The sequence below is a fragment of the Pristiophorus japonicus genome, chromosome 18, assembly GCF_044704955.1.
Source record: "Pristiophorus japonicus isolate sPriJap1 chromosome 18, sPriJap1.hap1, whole genome shotgun sequence".
Taxonomy (NCBI): domain Eukaryota; kingdom Metazoa; phylum Chordata; class Chondrichthyes; family Pristiophoridae; genus Pristiophorus; species Pristiophorus japonicus.
The window spans coordinates 49,612,392-49,630,799 of NC_091994.1; the positions used below are offsets into that span (position 1 = coordinate 49,612,392).

The 18,408-nt window shown below is 48.4% G+C and overlaps 1 protein-coding gene across 2 annotated transcripts in view; it reads right to left on the reverse strand.

Annotated features, from left to right (window-relative positions):
- Positions 1 to 18,408, reverse strand: part of LOC139228706 (digestive cysteine proteinase 2-like) — a 98,631-nt gene that overhangs the window by 38,576 nt on the left and 41,647 nt on the right. The window contains exon 2 of one of the 2 annotated variants that reach the window (XM_070859976.1): positions 2,604 to 2,714. In XM_070859976.1, the coding sequence (XP_070716077.1) occupies positions 2,604 to 2,714 (111 nt within the window). Of the gene's footprint in view, positions 1 to 2,243; positions 2,370 to 2,603; positions 2,715 to 18,408 lie in introns of those variants that run through there. The other variant, XM_070859977.1, reaches the window with a different exon arrangement.

Genomic DNA, 18,408 nt, shown 5'->3' on the forward strand with positions numbered 1-18,408 from the left:
CTAGGTTGATTCCGGAGATGAGGGGGTTGACCTATGAAGAAAGGTTGAGTAGGTTTGGCCTCTACTCATTGGAATTCAGAAGAATGAGAGGTGATCTTATCGAAACGTATAAGATTATGAGGGGGCTTGACAAGGTTGATGCAGAGAGAATGTTTCCACTGATGGAGGAGACTAGAACTAGAGGGCATAATCTTAGAATAAGGGGCCGCCCATTTAAAACTGAGATGAGGAGAAATTTCTTTTCTCAGAGGGTTGTAAATCTGTGGAATTTGCTGCCTCAGAGAGCTGTGGAAGCTGGGACATTGAATAAATTTAACACAGAGCTAGCCAGTTTCTTATCTGATAAGGGAATAAGGGGTTATGGGGAACGGGCAGGGAAGTGGACCTGAGTCCATGATCGGATCAGCCAAGATTGTATAAAATGGCGGAGCAGGCTCGAGGGGCCATATGGCCTACTCCTGCTCCTATTTCTTATGTTCTTATGTTATGTTCTTCCTTCCCCTGACAATCTGCAGGATATTCTAACCAACACAAAACAGAAACAGAGAGTAGGGGTTAAAGATAGTTACTCAGATTAGCAAATGGTGGAAAATGGTGTTCTACAAGGATCGGTGCTGGGACCACTGTTATTCACCATTTACATAAATGGTTTTGATTCAGGAATCAGATGTACAATTTCAAAATTTGTGGTTTACACTAAATTGGGGGGTGTAGTTAATACAGAGGAGGCTGGTGACAAAATACAGGAAGACATTAATAAACTTTCAGAATGGGCGTCTAATTGATAAATGAATTCCAATATGGATAAGTAAGAGGTAATACATTCTGGTGGGAAGAATAAGGAGACAAATACTCCTTAGAAAATAAGTGTCTAAATGGAGTAGAGGAACCGAGGGATCTGGGGGTACCGATGCACAGATCACTAAAAGTAGCGACGCAATTTAATAAGGCCTTGTAAAAAGCAAATAAAGCACTAGGGTTCATTTCTAGAGGGATAGAATTCAAAAGCAGAGGTTGTGTTAAGCTTGTATAAAACCTTGGTTAGACCACATGGAGTACTGTGAACAGTTCTGGTCACCGTATTATAAAAAGGATATAGAGGAGCTGAAGAAGGTGCAAACAAGATTTACTCGAATGATATGAGAACCAAGAGGTTAAAGCTGTCAGGAAATATAGTACGGGCCGGGGTTCCTTTCTCTAGAAAAGAGAAAACTGAGGGGGTGACCTGATAAACATCTTTGTTTATAAAGGAGTTTGATAGGGTAAACGTACAGAAGATGTTTCCACTTGTGGGCCAGACCAGAACTAGGAAAAATAAATATAAGATAGTCACTAATAAATTCAATAGGGAATTCAGAAGAAACTTCTTTACCCAGAGTTTGGTTAAAATGTGGAACTCACTCCCACAGGGAGTGGTTGAGGTGAATAGCACAGATGCATTCAAGGGTAATCTGGATAACCTCATGAGGGAGAAAGGAATAGAAGGGTATGCTGATGGGGTTAGATGAAGAGGGATGGTAGGAGATCCATGTGAAGCATAAACACTGGCATGGACTTGTTGGGCCGAATGGCCTGTTTCTGTGCTGTAAATACATTGTAATACTTTACAAGTTTGGCATCGCCCAACCACTGTTTGATTTAGCTTCCCATTCCTCCTATTCTTTTACAAACTTGGTGTTCTGTTTGGTGGGCATCAGCCCTTCACCTTGGTTTCTCAATTGAAAAAAAAATCCCCTCATTATGCTCGCACATGGTCATTTACAGTGCACACCATTAACCAGAAGCTGGACTGGACCAGCCATATCAACACCATAGCTACACGTGCAGGGTAGAGACTGGGTCCTCTGAGATAAGTGCCTCATCTCCGAACCCCTCAGAGCCTCTCCAAAATCTATAAGGTTCAAGTCAAGAGTGTTATAGAATAATCACCACTCGCATGGATGGGTGCAGCCGCAACAACATTAAAGCTGCTCCACAGCATCCAAGATAGAGCATTTCACTTCATTGGTGCCCGTTACTAGACTCAGTTTCCCCGCCCTATGGCTGTAGTATGTACTATCTACAGGATGTGCTGTAGAAAATTACCATGGTTATTCTTTCACCTTCTACCACCAAGAAGGACTAGAGCAGCACTGTCTTGTTACACCACCACCTCCAAGTTCCCCTCCAAGTCACACTCTACCCTGATCTGGATATATATCGCCGCTCCCCTGTCATTGGGTCAATATCTTGGAAAGCCCTACCTAACACCACTGCGGGACTACCTTCACCACAAGGACAGCAGCAGTTCAAATAGAAGGTCCTCCACCACCTTTTCAACCAGCTAGGGATGGGCAATAAATGCCGGCCTTGCCAGCGGTGCCCACATCCTGAGAACAAATATTAGTAAAAAGCAGAAGAGGAGAAGTTCATTAACCTGGAGATTTAAAACAGATTAAACCACTTCCCCAAAACCTGAAACCGAAGAATTTGTAACGTGTTCCATCTGGTCATACACACAAAATGTGCATGGATTCCATCCCATCCCATCCCAATCCATCCCACCCAATCCATCAATGAATATCAGCGGGAATGAGACAAAAGCCTTGCATTAGCAAACTCACCTTGGAGTGATCTTGCTCTCTGAGTGAAGCTCCATCAAACAGCGGGTGTACACCCACTTTATATACACACACAGCCTTCGGGATCCACCCCTCAATCCTATGGCAACATCACTGATTGGGAAATGGAAGAAAGTAATAAACTAATTAAATGGAATTGGTTCCTGTATTTCAAGAGTATTGCTTCAGAATCAAATTTCTCTTTTACAATGATTCACAGAAACAGTGCTTTGAAATGTAATATTCATATTTAGTGTCTCTGCACCTTGTTATATACATGCCTCGTGTGAGTTTGTATCAGACACGGTCACTCTGTGACCTTCACTTTATTTCCAGGACCAAGGAGCGCTGACCCTGGGTGGGACCTCCCCTTTTATACCTGGAAACCCAGGTGAGGAGTGTCTCCCACAAGCTCAACCCCTGTGGTCAGGGTGTGCATTTCAAGGGTACAGGTACAGTGTGCATGAGTTACAGTTACATAACTATTGTCATTGCAAGATGGTGAAATACATGACATCACCTTGAGTCTTTTAGTTTCAGAGGTTAAGTCTATCGGGTGGTTGACGCTCTCTCGTGGAGCGCCGCAGTTGTGGCTCTGGTAGCTGAGCCTCAGCACGCGTCTCTGTCACTTGAGGTGATTCCGGCCTGTCCGGGCTGGCTGCAGGGACTGTGCATGCTGAGGGCTGTCTTTGTTGCTCATACGCTGGCAGTGGTGTGGGTGCTATCTCATCATGCTCTTCTTCCGGTCCCTCCGTGTCTATGCTGAACCTTGTTTTTACTTGGTCCAAGTGTTTGCGGCATATCTGCCCATTATTTAGTCTGACCACCATGACCCTGTTTCCTTCTTTGCCAATTACGGTGCCCTCAAGCCATTTGGGATCCCAAAGCATGGTTAAGAACAAATACCAGGTCATCTATTTCTGTATACCTCCCCATTGAGCCTCGATCATGGAGCTCAGTTTGGGAATGGCGCTTGCCCTCAACAGTGTCTGCCAGGTCTGGGTGAATGAGGGACAGCCGTGTCTTGAGCATGCGTTTCATGAGGAGTTCCGCTGGCGGGACTCCCGTGAGCGAGTGCGGCCGGGAAATGTAGGCCAGCAGGAGGCGCGATAGGCGGTACTGAAGGGAGGGTCCTTGGATGCGCAGCATGCCCTGCTTTATGACTTGGGCCACATGTTCTGCCTGGCTATTGGAAGATGGCTTGAACGGCGCTGTCCGGACGTGCTTGATCCCATTGCCCGACATAAGCTTCTGGAATTCATGGCTGGTAAAACACGGACCATTGTCGCTGACCAGGATGTCCAGCAAGCCGTGGGTCGCAAAAACCGTACGCAGACTCTCCACGGTGATGGATGTCGTGCACGAGTTCAATATGATGCACTCGATTCACTTCGAGTATGCATTAACTACGATCAGGAACATTTTCCCATGAATGGGCCCGCATAGTCTACGTGAATACGTGACCATGGCCTTGTGGGCCAGGGCCACGGGCTGAGTGGAGCCTCCCTGGGGGCATTGCCCAGCTGGGCACACGTCATGCACCTGCGAACCCAGTGTTCCAGGTCTGAGTCAATCCCCGGTCACCATACATGTGACCGGGCAATGGCCTTCATTAACACGGTGCCAGGGTGCTCGCTGTGGAGTTCCCTGATGAACGCTTCCCTTCCTTTCTGGGACATGACTACCCGGCTGCCTCATAACAGGCAGTCGGCTTGGCTAGAGCATTCATCCATCCATCTCTGAAACGGCCCGGCTTCCTCGGGGCACGCCCTGTGTGCGGGCGCCCAATTCCCGGTCAGGACACATTTCTTTATCATGGATAGGAGAGGGCCCCTGTTGGTCCAGAGTTTGATCTGTCGAGCTGTGATGGGGGAGCCCGCAGTGTCAAAAGCCTCAACGGCCATGACCGTCTCGGCGCTCTGCTCCGACGTCCCCTCGATGATGGCCAGTGGGAGCCTGCTGAGTGCGTCAGCGCAATTTTCGGTGCCTGGCCGGTGCCGTATGGTGTAGTCATACGCAGCCAACATGAGGTCCCATCGCTGTATGCGAGCTGACGCGTTAGCGTTGACAGCCTTTCTGTTGGACAACAGGGATGTTGACGGCTTGTGTTCCATCTCTAGCTCGAACTGTCTACCGAAAAGATACTGGTGCATCTTTTTCACACCGTACACACACGCGAGTACCTCCTTCTCGACCATGCCGTATCCATACTCTGCCTGGAGAGCGACCTAGAGGTGTAAGTCACCGGTTGGAGTCGGCCGTCATCGTTACTCTGCTGCAACACACACCCAACCCCATAGGATGACACATCGCATGTTAAAACCAGTTTTTTTACAGGGGTCATACAAAGTCAACGGTTTGTTGGAACACAGCAGGTTCCTCGCCTTGTTGAAAGCCGGTTCTTGACAATCCCCCCAAAACCATTCACAACCTTTATGGAGGAGCATGTGTAACGGCTCCAACAATGTGCTTAAGTCGGCAGAAAGTTCCCAAAATAGTTCAAAAGTCCCAGGAATGATTGCAACTCCAACGTGTTGCCGGGCCTAGACGCCCGGTGAATTGCCTCAGTTTTTGATTCAGTGGGCCGGATCCCATCTGCGGCAACCTTCCTGCCCAGGAACTCGACCTCTCGGGCCAAAAACACGCACTTGGCCTTTTTCAGCCGCAAGCCTACCCGATCCAATTGGCGTAGCACCTCCTCCAGGTTGCGGAGGTGTTCCTCGGTGTCTTGACCCGTTATAAGGATGTCGTCTTGGAATACGACCAGGGATGGACTTGAGCAAGCTTTCCATGTTTCGCTGAAGGATAGCCGCTGCCAAACGAATGCCAAACAGGCACCTGTTGTAGACAAATAATCCTTTGTGCGTCGTAATGGTGGTCAGAAGCTTGGAATCTTCCGCCAGTTCCTGAGTCATGTAGGCCAAAGTGAGGTCCAGCTTCATGAACAGCTTTCCACCTGCCAGCGTGGCAAAGAGGTCCTCCACTCTCGGAAGTGGGTATTGGTCTTTCAGCAACACTCGGTTGATGATGGCTTTGTAGTCGCCACAAATCCTAACCGAGCCATCTGCTTTGAGGACGGGAACGATGGGACTTGCCCAGTTGCTGAATTCAACGGCCAAAATTATGCCCTCTCTGAGCAGCCTGTCCAGTTCACTTTTAATTTTCTCACGCATCACGTATGGCACCACTCTGGCTTTGTGGTGCACTGGTCTGGCATCCAGAGTGATGCGCATCACTACTTTAGTGCCCTTGAACGTTCCGACACCAGGTTGAAAGAGTGACTCGAATTTTTGCAATACCTGCGAGCATGAACTTCGCTCCACGGATGAAATGACGTGCACATCCCCTCATTTCCAATTCATCTCAGCTAACCAACTCCTCCCCAAAAGCGCGGGGCCATTTCCCGGAACAATCCAGAGTGGCAGCCGGTTCTGTAATCCATTATGCTTTACCACCAAGTTTGCACTGCCCAGCACTGGGATGATCTCTTTGGTGTACGTACGTAGCTGCATCTCAATGCGTTCCAGTTTGGGGCTGCTAGCTCTGTGTGGTCATAGTCTCTCAAAATGTTGGCCGCTCATGAGTGACTAGCTAGCTCCCGTATCTAGCTCCATGTGCATCGGGATGCCATTCAATAAGACTTTCATCATCATGGGTGGCATTTTAGTGTATGAGCTGTGGACGTCAGCCACATGAACTCTCTGAACTTCAGCATCTATGGTTGTTCCCCAGGCCTCATCCTGCATTACAGACCGCTCGTCTGGTTCCTCTGTCTCGCAGACTAGCCGCGCTACTGCCTTTTTGCGCGTCCTGGCCAAGTGTCCACTGACATTACAAATTCTACAGGTATAAAGCTGGAACCTGCAGCTTTTGGCAGTGTGTCTACCACCACACCTGCAACATGAGCTGAGATTGCTGTTAACAAAAGGACTATTCCCAGGCATTCCTCTCTGATAGCCCGTTTGGCTGTTTCTAAGCACTCTGATGGAGGGTGTTATTGGTCCCATCACGGGCTGCATTGTTCCTCATGATGGCGTGAATTGCCGATCCCCTTTCCATTGTCCCTGTTGCGGGCCCACCCTGGAGCTTGCTGTTGCCCTTGCCTGCCTGCCTGGGCGGTGTCGAATTGCCCTTGCCTGCCTGCGGGGTTCTGTATCACTTTTACAACATTACCTCCCTGGTTCATCGCAACATTAAAACCAGGGCTGCGTGCATAAATTAGCTTGGTCTCCTCTTCCCCTGCCATAAAGATCTGAGCTATCAATGCCGCCCCTTATAAAGTCAGGTCCATGGTCTTTATGAGCTTCCTGAAAATGCCGGCATGATTAATGCCCTCGATGAAAAAGTCCCTTCACATCTCCCCCCTGCAGGCATTGGAAAACTTAGAGACTGGCCAAATGCCGCAGTTCCGCCACGAAGTCCGAGACGTTTTAACTCTCCCGACGCCGGTGAGAGTAGAACCGGTGCCGGGCCATGTGTACGCTACTTGCCAGCTTGAGATGCTCACTGCTCAGCTGGCTGAGCTCTTCGAAGGACTTGTCCGCTGGATTTTGGGGTGCGAGCAGGTCTTTCATCAGCGCATACGTCTGTGGACCACAGCTGGTCAGTAGATGCGCCCTCCGCTTGTCGGCCACTGTCTCTTCCAGCCAGTCCTTTGTGACAAAGCTCTGCTGGAGTCTTTCCACAAAGTCGTCCCAGTCCTCACCCACACAGTCGCGTTCTTCTGTGCCACCGGTGGCCATCCTCGTGGTTCGGTGATTCCCGTTTCTCGTCGCCCAATGTAGTGTCTCTGCACCTTGTTACAAACTCACACGAGGCATGTATATATCAGACACAGTCACTCTGTGACCTTCACTTTATTCCCAGGACCAAGGAGTGCTGACCCTGAGTGGGACCTCCCCTTTTATACCTGGAAACCCAGGGGAGGAGTGTCTCCCGCAAGCTCACCCCCTATGGTCAGGGTGTGCATTTCAAAGGTACAGGTACAGTGTGCATGAGTTACAGTTACATAACTATTGTCATTGCAAGATGGTGAAATACATGACACATATTACTTGCTTTTTAAAAAAAACATTTCTTTTTTGATTAATTTTTTGTTACTCTTGCTATCAGCACTGGGTGTCCAGGACATTGTTAAGGGTGGCCCAGAGTCTTTAAGAGTTACTGATGCCAGATAGTCTGTCCACTGACCTTGCTGTGCACCTAATGCATCATGTGCAGTGTGACGGGATTAGCATCTTACAACGTGAGTAAGCTGACCCAGGGTCCTTGCACCGGCTCACTCTCTGCTGTACAGGCAGGAACAGCGCCCAAAGTATACAGGAACATTGGTCTAAAATGTCATCCTTATATTACTTTTGATGAATCTTTTTGATGAATTTCACATTATTAAGAGGAAGAATGTCAGCACTGGGAAGGGAAGTTTTTTCGGATAGTTTTCACCAAGTGTCAGCAACGAAAGGTTTATCATGCTTCATGTGTTGGGTAAAGCTCCCTCGACTCAGCTTCAACCTCCACAAAAGATTTCTACTGGACTCAGGTGACATGAGGACATCCAGTTTCAGTGCTAGTTCTCCATTCTGCCTATTATATGTGGACTTGTACTTACTCTGTACAGCTACCAAAGGGCTCATCCCCTGGAGTCCCAAGGGATCCCATAATCCCTCGGGAGCACAGGTATTTAAGGAGGCTTCACAGGTTGGAGAGGCACTCTGGAGACCTGCAATAAAAGACTACGGTCACATTTTACTTTGAGCTCACAGTGTTCAGTCTGACTCTTCTCCATGCACAACAACTGGCGACAAGATATAGATAGCGAACCCAAAGATGCAGAGAACAGTGGGCATCCTGGAGAAATTCTCGGAGGGAGATGATTGGGAAACTTTTGTGGAGCGACTCGACCAATACTTCGTAGCCAACAAGCTAGATGGGGGAAAAAGCGCTGCCAAACGAAGGGCGATCCTCCTCACCGTCTGTGGGACACCAATGTATGGCCACATGAAGAATCTGCTCACTCCAACGAAACCCACAGAGAAATCGTATGATGATTTGTGCACACTAGTCCGAGAGCATTTGAACCCGAAGGAAAGTGTTCTGATGGCGAGGTACCAGTTCTACACCTACAAAAGGACTGAAGGCCAGGCGAGCTAAGATACCTTGCAGGATATTGCGAATTTGAAGGACATTTGGAGCACATGCTCAGAGACTTTTCTGTACTTGGCATTGGCCACGAAACCATACTTCACAAACTTTTGACTGTAGAGACCCCAACCTTGAGTAAGGCCATAGCGATAGCCCTAGCCCTGGCGTTCATTGCCACCAGTGACAATATGAAGCAAATATCTCAGCATACAAGTGCTGCTACAAGTACTGTGAACAAAGTGATGTTGTTTTCGAATCGTAACATACAGGGCAGGTCACACATACCTGCAGTTGCACGCCCGCAGTTGACTCACAGTCCACCATCAAGGGTGATGAATGCAAGGCCATTAACACCTTGTTGGCGCTGCGGGGGTGATCATCATTTACATTCATGCCGATTCAAAGAGTACGTTTGCAAGGGCTGTGGAACAATGGGACACCTCCAACGAGTGTGCAGGCGAGCTGCTAAGCCTGTTAAACCTGCAAACCACCATGTTGCAGAGGAGGACAGATCCACGGAGGATCACGATGAACCAGAGCCTCAGATAGAGGAGGCAGAGGTACATGGGGTGCACACATTCACCACGAATTGTCCCCCGATAATGCTGAATGTTGAACTAAATGGACTCCCAGTGTCAATGGAGCTGGACACGGGCGCGAGTCAATCCATCATGGGCAAAAAGACTTTCGAAAGGTTGTGGTGCAACAAGGCCTCAAGGCCAGTCTTAACTCCAGTTCGCATGAAACTAAGAATTTACACAAAAGAACTGATTCCTGTAATTGGCAGTGCTACCATAAAGATCTCCTATGATGGAGCGGTGCACAAGCTATCACTCTGTGTGGTACTGGGCGATGGTCCCACTCTGCTCGTCAGGAGCTGGCTGGGAAACATACGGTGGAACTGGGACGACGTCCAAGCCCTATCGCCCGCTGACGACACTTCGTGTGCCCAGGTCTTAAACAAATTTTCTTCACTGTTCGAATTGGGAAATTCCAAAGAGCAAAAGTGCAGATCCACCTAATTCCGGCGGCGTGACCCATCCATCACAAGGCGAGAGCAGTACCGTACATGATGAGAGAAAGGGTAGAGATCGAGCTAGACCAGCTGCAATGAGAGGGCATCATTTCTCCGATCAAGTTCAGCGAGTGGGCCAGTCCTATTGTCCCAGTCCTGAAGGGAGACGGCACCGTCAGAATCTGTGGCGATTACAAAGTAACTATCAATTGTTTCTCCCTGCAGGACCAACACCCATTAACAAAAGCTGATGACCTCTTTACAACGCTGGCGGGAAGAAAGACATTCACGAAGCTGGATCTGACTTCAGCCTACATGATGCAGGAACTGGAGGAATCATTGAAGGCCCTCACCTGCATCAACACGCACACGGGTCTTTTTGTTTATAATAGATGCCCATTTGGAATCCGATCAGCAGCGGCGATATTCCTGAGAAACATGGAAAGTTTACTGAAGTCGGTCCCGCACACCGTGGTCTTCCAGGACGACATCTTGGTCACAGGTCTGAACACAGTCGAGCATCTGCAGAACCTGGAGGAGGTTCTTAGTCGACTCAACCACGTGGGGCTCAGGTTAAAATGTTCGAAGTGCGTTTTCCTGGCGCCTGAAATGGAGTTCCTGGGAAGGAGGATTGCGGCGGATGGTATCAGGCCCACCAATGCAAAGGCGGAGGCAATCGAGAACGCACCGAGGCCACAGAATGTGATGGAGCTGCAGTCGCTTCTGGGACTCATGAGCTACTTTGGTAACTTCTTACCGGGTCTTAGCACACTGCTAGAACCACTACATGTCTTACTACGAAAAGGGGGCGAATGGGTTTGGGGCAAAAGCCAAGAAAATGCCTTTGTAAAAGCGAGAAAATTGTTATGCTCAAACAAATTGCTCGTGTTGTATGATCCATGTAAGCGTTTGGTACTAGCATGTGATGCGTCGTCATATGGCGTCGGGTGTGTATTGCAACAAGCTAATGATTTCGGGAAACTGCAACCGGTTGCTTATGCATCCAGGAGTCTGTCTATGGCTGGACACCCTACAGCATGATTGAAAAAGAAGCGTTAGCGTGTGTCTATGGGGTAAAGAAAATGCATCAATACCTGTTTGGGCTAAAATTCGAAATGGAAACTGACCATAAGCCACTTATATCCTTGTTCTCTGAGAGTAAAGGGATAAATACCAAAGCCTCGGCCCGCATCCAGAGATGGGTGCTCACGTTGTCCGCAGACAACTACGCCATCTGCCACAGGCCAGGCACAGAAAACTGCGCTGATGCGCTCAGTAGACTGCCATTGCCCACCACGGGGGGGGAAATGGCGCAGCCCGTAGATCTAGCCATGGTTATGGAAGCATTTGAGAGTGAGCAATTACCTGTCACTGCCTGGCAGATCAAAACCTGGACAAGCCAGGACCCCTTATTATCTCTAGTCAAAAGCTGTGTGCTTCACAGGAGCTGGTCCAGTGACCCACTGGAAATGCAGGAAGAGATAAAGCCGTTCCAGCGGCGCAAAGATGAAATGTCTATACAAGCAGACTGCCTTCTGTGGAGCAATCGAGTAGTGGTCCCAAAAAGGGCAGAGACACCTTCATCAATGACCTCCACAGTACCCACCCAGGCATCGTAATGATGAAAGCGATAGCCAGATACCACGTGTGGTGGCCCGGTAGCGATGCGGACTTAGAATCCTGCGCTCACATGCTCGCAATTAAGAAATGTACCCAGGGTGGCACCGCTAAGTTTATGTCTTGGCCCTCCAAACCGTGGTCTAGGGTACACGTCGACTATGCAGGCCCGTTCTTGGGTAAAATGTTCCTTGTGGTTGTAGACGCATACTCCAAGTGGATTGAATGTGAGATAATGTCAGCTAACATGTCCGCTGCCACTACTGAAAGCCTGCAGGCCATGTTTGCCACACACGGCTTACCCTATGTCCTGGTGAGCGACAATGGGCCATGTTTTACCACTGCTGAGTTCAAAGAATTCATGACCCGTAACGGGATCAAACATATCACATCTGCCCCGTTTAATCCAGCGTCCAATGGTCAGGCAGAGAGAGCAGTGCAAACCATCAAGCAAGGCTTGAAGAGGGTAACTGAAGGCTCACTGCAGACTCGCCTATCCCGAGTCCTGCTTAGCTATCGCACGAAACTCCACTCACTGGGATCCCACCTGCTGAACTGCTCATGAAAAGAGCACTTTCAACAAGGCTCTCATTAGTTCACCCTGATCTCCATGAACAGGTAGAGAGCAGGCGGCTTCAACAAAGTGCATACCATGATAGCGCAAATGTGTCATGCGAGATTGAAATCAATGATCCTGTATTTGTATTAAATTATGGACAACGTCCCAAGTGGCTTCCCGGCACTGTCATGGCCAAAGAGGAGAACAGAGTGTTTCGGGTCAAACTTTCAAATGGACTCATTCACCGGAAACACTTGGACCAAATCAAACTCAGATTCACGGACTATCCTGAGCAACCCACCTTAGACCCTACCTTCTTTGACCCCCCAACATACACACCAGTGGCAACCGGCAGCATGGTTGACCACGAAGCAGAACCCATCATCCACAGCAGCCTTGCAGGGCCCAACACACCAGGCAGCCCAGCAAGGCCAGCTGCATAGCAGCCCAGCGACGGCCCAACAAATGATTCAACAAAACCAGCTTTCATACCGAGACGATCAACCAGAGCAAGAAGGGCCCCAGATCGACTCACATTGTAAATAGTAACACTATTGACTTTGGGGGTGGGGAGTGTTGTTATATATGTGCACTTGTATGTACTCTGTACCGCCACCAGAGGGCTCATCCCCTGGAGTCCCAAGGGATTATGGTATCCCTTGGGAGCACAGGTATTTAAGGAGGCTTCACAGGTTGGAGAGGCACTCTGGAAACGTGCAATTAAAGACTAAGGCCACTCTTTACTTTGAGCGCACAGTGTTCAGTCAGACAACCAGCAGGCACGCTCCCCACTGGTGAAAAATAAAGACTACTTGAATCTCCACTACAATTGGCATAGTCAGCAGGATCTTAAGCAGATGGTGGACACCAGCCAAAGGCATGAGTACATTTTAATTAACATGCATAGTTAGGACAAGAACAGAAATCTGTCTGGTGTGAGCTGCCTGAGAGATCCGAATCTGCAGGTCTGGCCGAGATTTCAGGTAGGCAGCGGATGATCCCAAGCAAAACAATTACGATCGGTTATATAGAAGTGTGTCTGTGTAACGTTGCGATTGATAATTGATATAGTTTGCAAGTAACGGTCTCACTCGTAAGGAGTAAGTAAGTAAGTAAGGGACGTACCACTGACAACCAATAGGTTTCAGGTATTAGTCCCACTCAGGGTGAGTAAGTAAGGGACGTATCAGTGACAACCAATAGCCACAGGAAGTGAGAAACTCGAGTGGGGACCTGAGTGGTCTCTGACACGGTACCTAGCAGACAAAAATCGAAAAATAATTGAAATAATGATTTAACAAAATTGGAAACCAGGCGACCCACCCACTGAACAAAGAAAATGATGGGAGTCGGAAAAAAAAAGGAAGAGAAAGCCCTCATTTTAGTCACTCACGCGTATTATGAATTAAGTAGTCAGACTAGACTATTGACTGAAAAGCGACGAAATAGTGATAAACCGACAGTAGGTGTGATGACGATAGCACCTGTCAGGACACATGAAAAGGATGACAATATAGACTGGGGAGGGTCTTAGGCAGAAAGGCAGCTGAGTACAATCAAGACCACGAGTGCGTTGGACCACCTCCCTATGAGAAACAACTGTCAGCGGTCCCCATTAAGGTAGAGTTCATACCAGGAGCTCCCGCAATCCCAGCCTAGGGACAGGCAGTAGTTTTCCTAGCCATAGCTGACCAGGTCAAAATTACGTATGTGTCATTCTACCCGGGTGACAAATTAAAATTACGACAGATACTGCCAGATTTAAAACCCAGACAAAGTAACAGGGCGTTTTGGCAAAAACTGAGGGAAATGCGAATATGTCGTAATTTTCATAATCATGATGTGGGAGGATTAGTCAGAACAAAAATGAGTGAAGATATGTGACAACGACTGGCCCAAAGTTTCAGGGACGGGACGTGGTGCGCTGAAGTGGCACCCACAGCTGCCCAACAGGCAGCGGACTATGATCTGTTTAAAGCTGATGTTACATGGCTCATGGGAGAGGTACCTGTAAACTGGGGAATAATAATGGGGGTCACACAAAATAAAGGAGAATCATCGCATGAATATGGAGGACGAAAATGGATCCATTTTCTGGCCCATTCAGGCATACCACAACCTAACAGGGCCAATCGAGCCTTTCAAAAGATGTATAAAGACGGATTGAGCAGCGCCCACCAAGCCATATTAAAAACTGGGTTGGTCACAATGCAGACGTATGATGACCTGGTATGGTGGGCAACCGAACTAGATAACCGACAGAGATTAAAGGTGGCCGCAGCGGAAGAATTAGAGGCTGTGGGGGCGGTCGGGAAACTCGAAGTCTGTTACAGCTGTAACAAACCCGGGCACCGGCATAATGAGTGTAGAGCCTCAAGGAAGATAGCGAGACAGTGTCACAATTGCGACAAGCCCGGACATGAGGCCAGAGTTTGTTGGGCAAAGCGAGGAGGTAGCGAGGGGCAGGGACCCAGAGGACAGCGAAGCCCACCCCCAAACGAGCAAGGACAACATGACTCGAGACCAGCTGATTGAGATCATCAAGTCCCTGGCACAGACAAAAGCATCGGTAGCATCGGCCCCCGGGAAGCGACAGGACCCCCATATGTACATAAGCGCGCTGTTAGAAACATAGAAACATAGAAAATAGGTGCTGGAGTAGGCCATTCGGCCCTTCTAGCCTGCACCGCCATTCAATGAGTTCATGGCTGAACATGCAACTTCAGTACCCCATTCCTGCTTTCTCGCCATACCCCTTGATCCCCCTAGTAGTAAGGACCTCATCTAACTCCTTTTTGAATATATTTAGTGAATTGGCCTCAACAACTTTCTGTGGTAGAGAATTCCACAGGTTCACCACTCTCTGGGTGAAGAAATTCCTCCGCATCTCGGTCCTAAATGGCTTACCCCTTATCCTTAGACTGTGACCTCTGGTTCTGGACTTCCCCAACATTGGGAACATTCTTCCTGCATCTAACCTGTCTAACCCTGTCAGAATTTTAAATGTTTCTATGAGGTCCCCTCTCATTCTTCTGAACTCCAGTGAATACAAGCCCAGTTGATCCAGTCTTTCTTGATAGGTCAGTCCCGCCATCCCAGGAATCAGTCTGGTGAACCTTCGCTGCACTCCCTCAATAGCAAGAATGTCCTTCCTCAGGTTAGGAGACCAAAACTGTACACAATACTCCAGGTGTGGCCTCACCAATGCCCTGTACAACTGTAGCAACACCTTCCTGCCCCTGTACTCAAATCCCCTTGCTATGAAGGCCAACATGCCATTTGCTTTCTTAACCGCCTGCTGCACCTGCATGCCAACCTTCAATGACTGATGTACCACGACACCCAGGTCTCTTTGCACCTCCCCTTTTCCTAATCTGTCACCATTCAGATAATAGTCTGTCTCTCTGTTTTTACCACCAAAGTGGATAACCTCACATTTATCCACATTATACTTCATCTGCCATGCATTTGCCCACTCACCTAACCTATCACCTAGGGGGCCGACAGTGTGATATGTGAGTAGATACAGGGGCGTCAGTGTCAATAACTAATTTAAACCTCCCCCTTATCAACCACTCCATACTTATCCAAGGAGTGGGGGAAAACCAAACAAGAGCATATAAAGTGAAACACAGCTATCAGAGGTAGAAGGAATATTATTACCAGTTCAGTTATGGTTATGCAAAAACCTGGAGGGAACTATTTTAGTAGATATTCTGAATGAATTAAACATATTAATCGACCCAAGGAATAGACAATTGATATGGGTGGACTCCAGTGGATGAAAGCAACGGGTAGGGGGGAGATCGGGCCCTGGCCCCGTATGTAACAAAACTAGGGAGTGTGAAACCCTTGGGGAGAGACTGGACTAAAGAGGGGAAATGTGGAATACTGTGCGAAGCTGTTAACGGATTGTGGGCGGGTAAAAAACAGGAATTCGGACGGGTAAAAACAGACCCCATTATCATACCAGGCCCTGTCCACAACGCGCATCGACAATATCCTATAAAACCTGAAGCGAGGAGGGCGGTGCAGGAGATAGTACGGGAGTTGGTAGAACAGGGAGTATTGAGAGAAGCCATTTCCACTACCAATTCCCCGGTATGGCTGGTCCAGAAGCCGGACAGATCATACCGTCTGACTATCGATTATACGGCTCTAAGTAAAGTAACCCCGAGAGAACATCCCATAGTAGCCAGCCCGTCGACTATATTCAATGGTTTCAAACCCCAACACAGGATCTTCACGGTCCTAGATATCGGCAACAGGTTCAGGTCGATTCCTCTGGCAGGGGAATCCCAGGATAAGTTTGCCTTTACGGTGGGGGACCGGTACTACACCTGGACAAGTGTTCCACAGGGATTCCACAACAGTCCCAATATATTTCACCAGGTAATGAGTCAGGCACTGGAGGATGTAGATTTGACACAGTATGGAAGCACTCTGGTGCAGTATGTGGACGATTTTCTGATCGCGTCTGAAAGTCAGGAAGGGCATATGGGAGCACTGTTGGGCACCCTACAGGCCTTGGAACAAGCTGGCTTTAAAGTGAACTCCAAGAAAGCTCAGGTAGAACTCACCCAGGTGTGATATTTAGGGCATGAAATAAGTCACAGTTCCAAAGCCCTACCTGAGGACCGAAAGGCAGCCATAAGTGGTATGCCAAGACTACTTACGGTGAGGGGGGTGCGAAAGGTACTTGGACTGTTTAATTATTGCCGGAACTTTATACTCCATTTCACAGCTATTGCAGAACCCATCCAGAAGCTGGTGAAGGGAAGGAAGGCCTCCACGGATAAAATAGAATGGGGACCGGATCATATACCGAACTAAAACCGCTTTAGTATCAGCACTGGCCCTGGGACTCCCAAATATAACCCGACCTTTCCACATACATTGCAGCATAGCAGGCAACTTCTATAATGCTGTGGTGGCACAAGAGCATGGGGGAAATATGCGACCAATAGCATATTACTCTACGCAACAAACACCAGTGGTCAGTGGAATGGCTCGGTGTGTGGCTGCGTTAGACTGTGCAGCCTGAGCAGTCAGGGTCTGCGAACCAGTGGTAATGTCCGGACAGATAGTGCTTCCACGCAACATACCCTAGCAGAGTTATTGAATACCGGTAAACTACGGTCCGTTTCAGACAGCCGAAGAGCTGCGTGAGAAGCGGTCCTCATACCTAACTACCGATCAACTGACAATAGATGATGACATACAGGGAAACATAAGAACATAAGAAATAGGAGCAGGGGTAGGCCATTTGGCCCCTCGAGTCTGCTCTGCCTTTCAATAAGATCTTGGCTGATCTGATCATGGACTCAGCTCCAATTCCCTGCCCGCTCCCCATAACCTTTTACTCCCTTATCGCTCAAAATTCTGTCTATCTTCGCCTTAAATATATTCAGTGACCCAGTGTGTGGTCAATATAATCCAGAAGACCAATAAGGGTCAAGATGGCACACCAGCCATGACCCAAAGACCGATGGGAGAATTTACAGATAGACTTTATGGGACCATTAACCCAAAGCCGAGGAAAGATATATTGTCTGGTCGTGATGGATCAATTCACCCTATGGGTGGAGGCATTCCCCACCCGAGATTGTAGCACTAGAACAGTGGTCCAGATCTTCGCATATGACATAATTCCCTGATGGGGAGTTCCCCTTCAGATAGGGTACACACTTCACAGGAAAAGTCATGAAGGAAACCTGCCAATTGTTAGAGGTTCAGCAACGATTCCACATCCCATGCCACCCTCAGAGCTCGGGAATGGTAGAACGAATGAATCATATGTTAAAAACAGCCATAGGCAAGGCCATTACAGAAACAGGACGGGGGTGGGTAGACACCCTCCCATGTATACGAATATGCCTTCGGTACGAACTTATGATTGGACGGGCCATTCTACCAGTAGTGAGGACTTAGGTCCAATAAGGGATTGCATTCAAAACTATGTGCTACTCATAGACGAGCAGTTATGAGACTTACGACAGAAGGTGAAGGAACAGCAGACTATCTAGGACCAGGAAGCTCAGAATAAGGGACCAGTAGCATCTTTACCGGGGATGGGCAAACGAGTGTTTGTTCAGGTATGATCTGGGCGAGCGAAGTTCGCCCCCAGATGGAGCGGACCGTATGAGGTAATCCTGACTAGTGATATCATGCCTGACTAGAGAAATCATGCTTGACAAATCTTCTAGAATTTTTGGAGAATGTAACTGGTAGAGTGGACAAGGGCAAACCAGTGGATGTGGTGTATTTGGACTTTCAAAAAGGTTTTGACAAGGTCCCACACAAGAGATTGGTGTGCAAAATTAAAGCACATGGTACTGGGGGTAATGCATTGACATGGATAGAGAACTGGTTGGCAGACAGGAAGCAGAGAGTCGGGATAAACAGGTCCTTTTCAGAATGGCAGGCAGTGACTAGTGGGGTGCCGTAGGGCTCAGTGCTGGGACCCTAGCTATTTA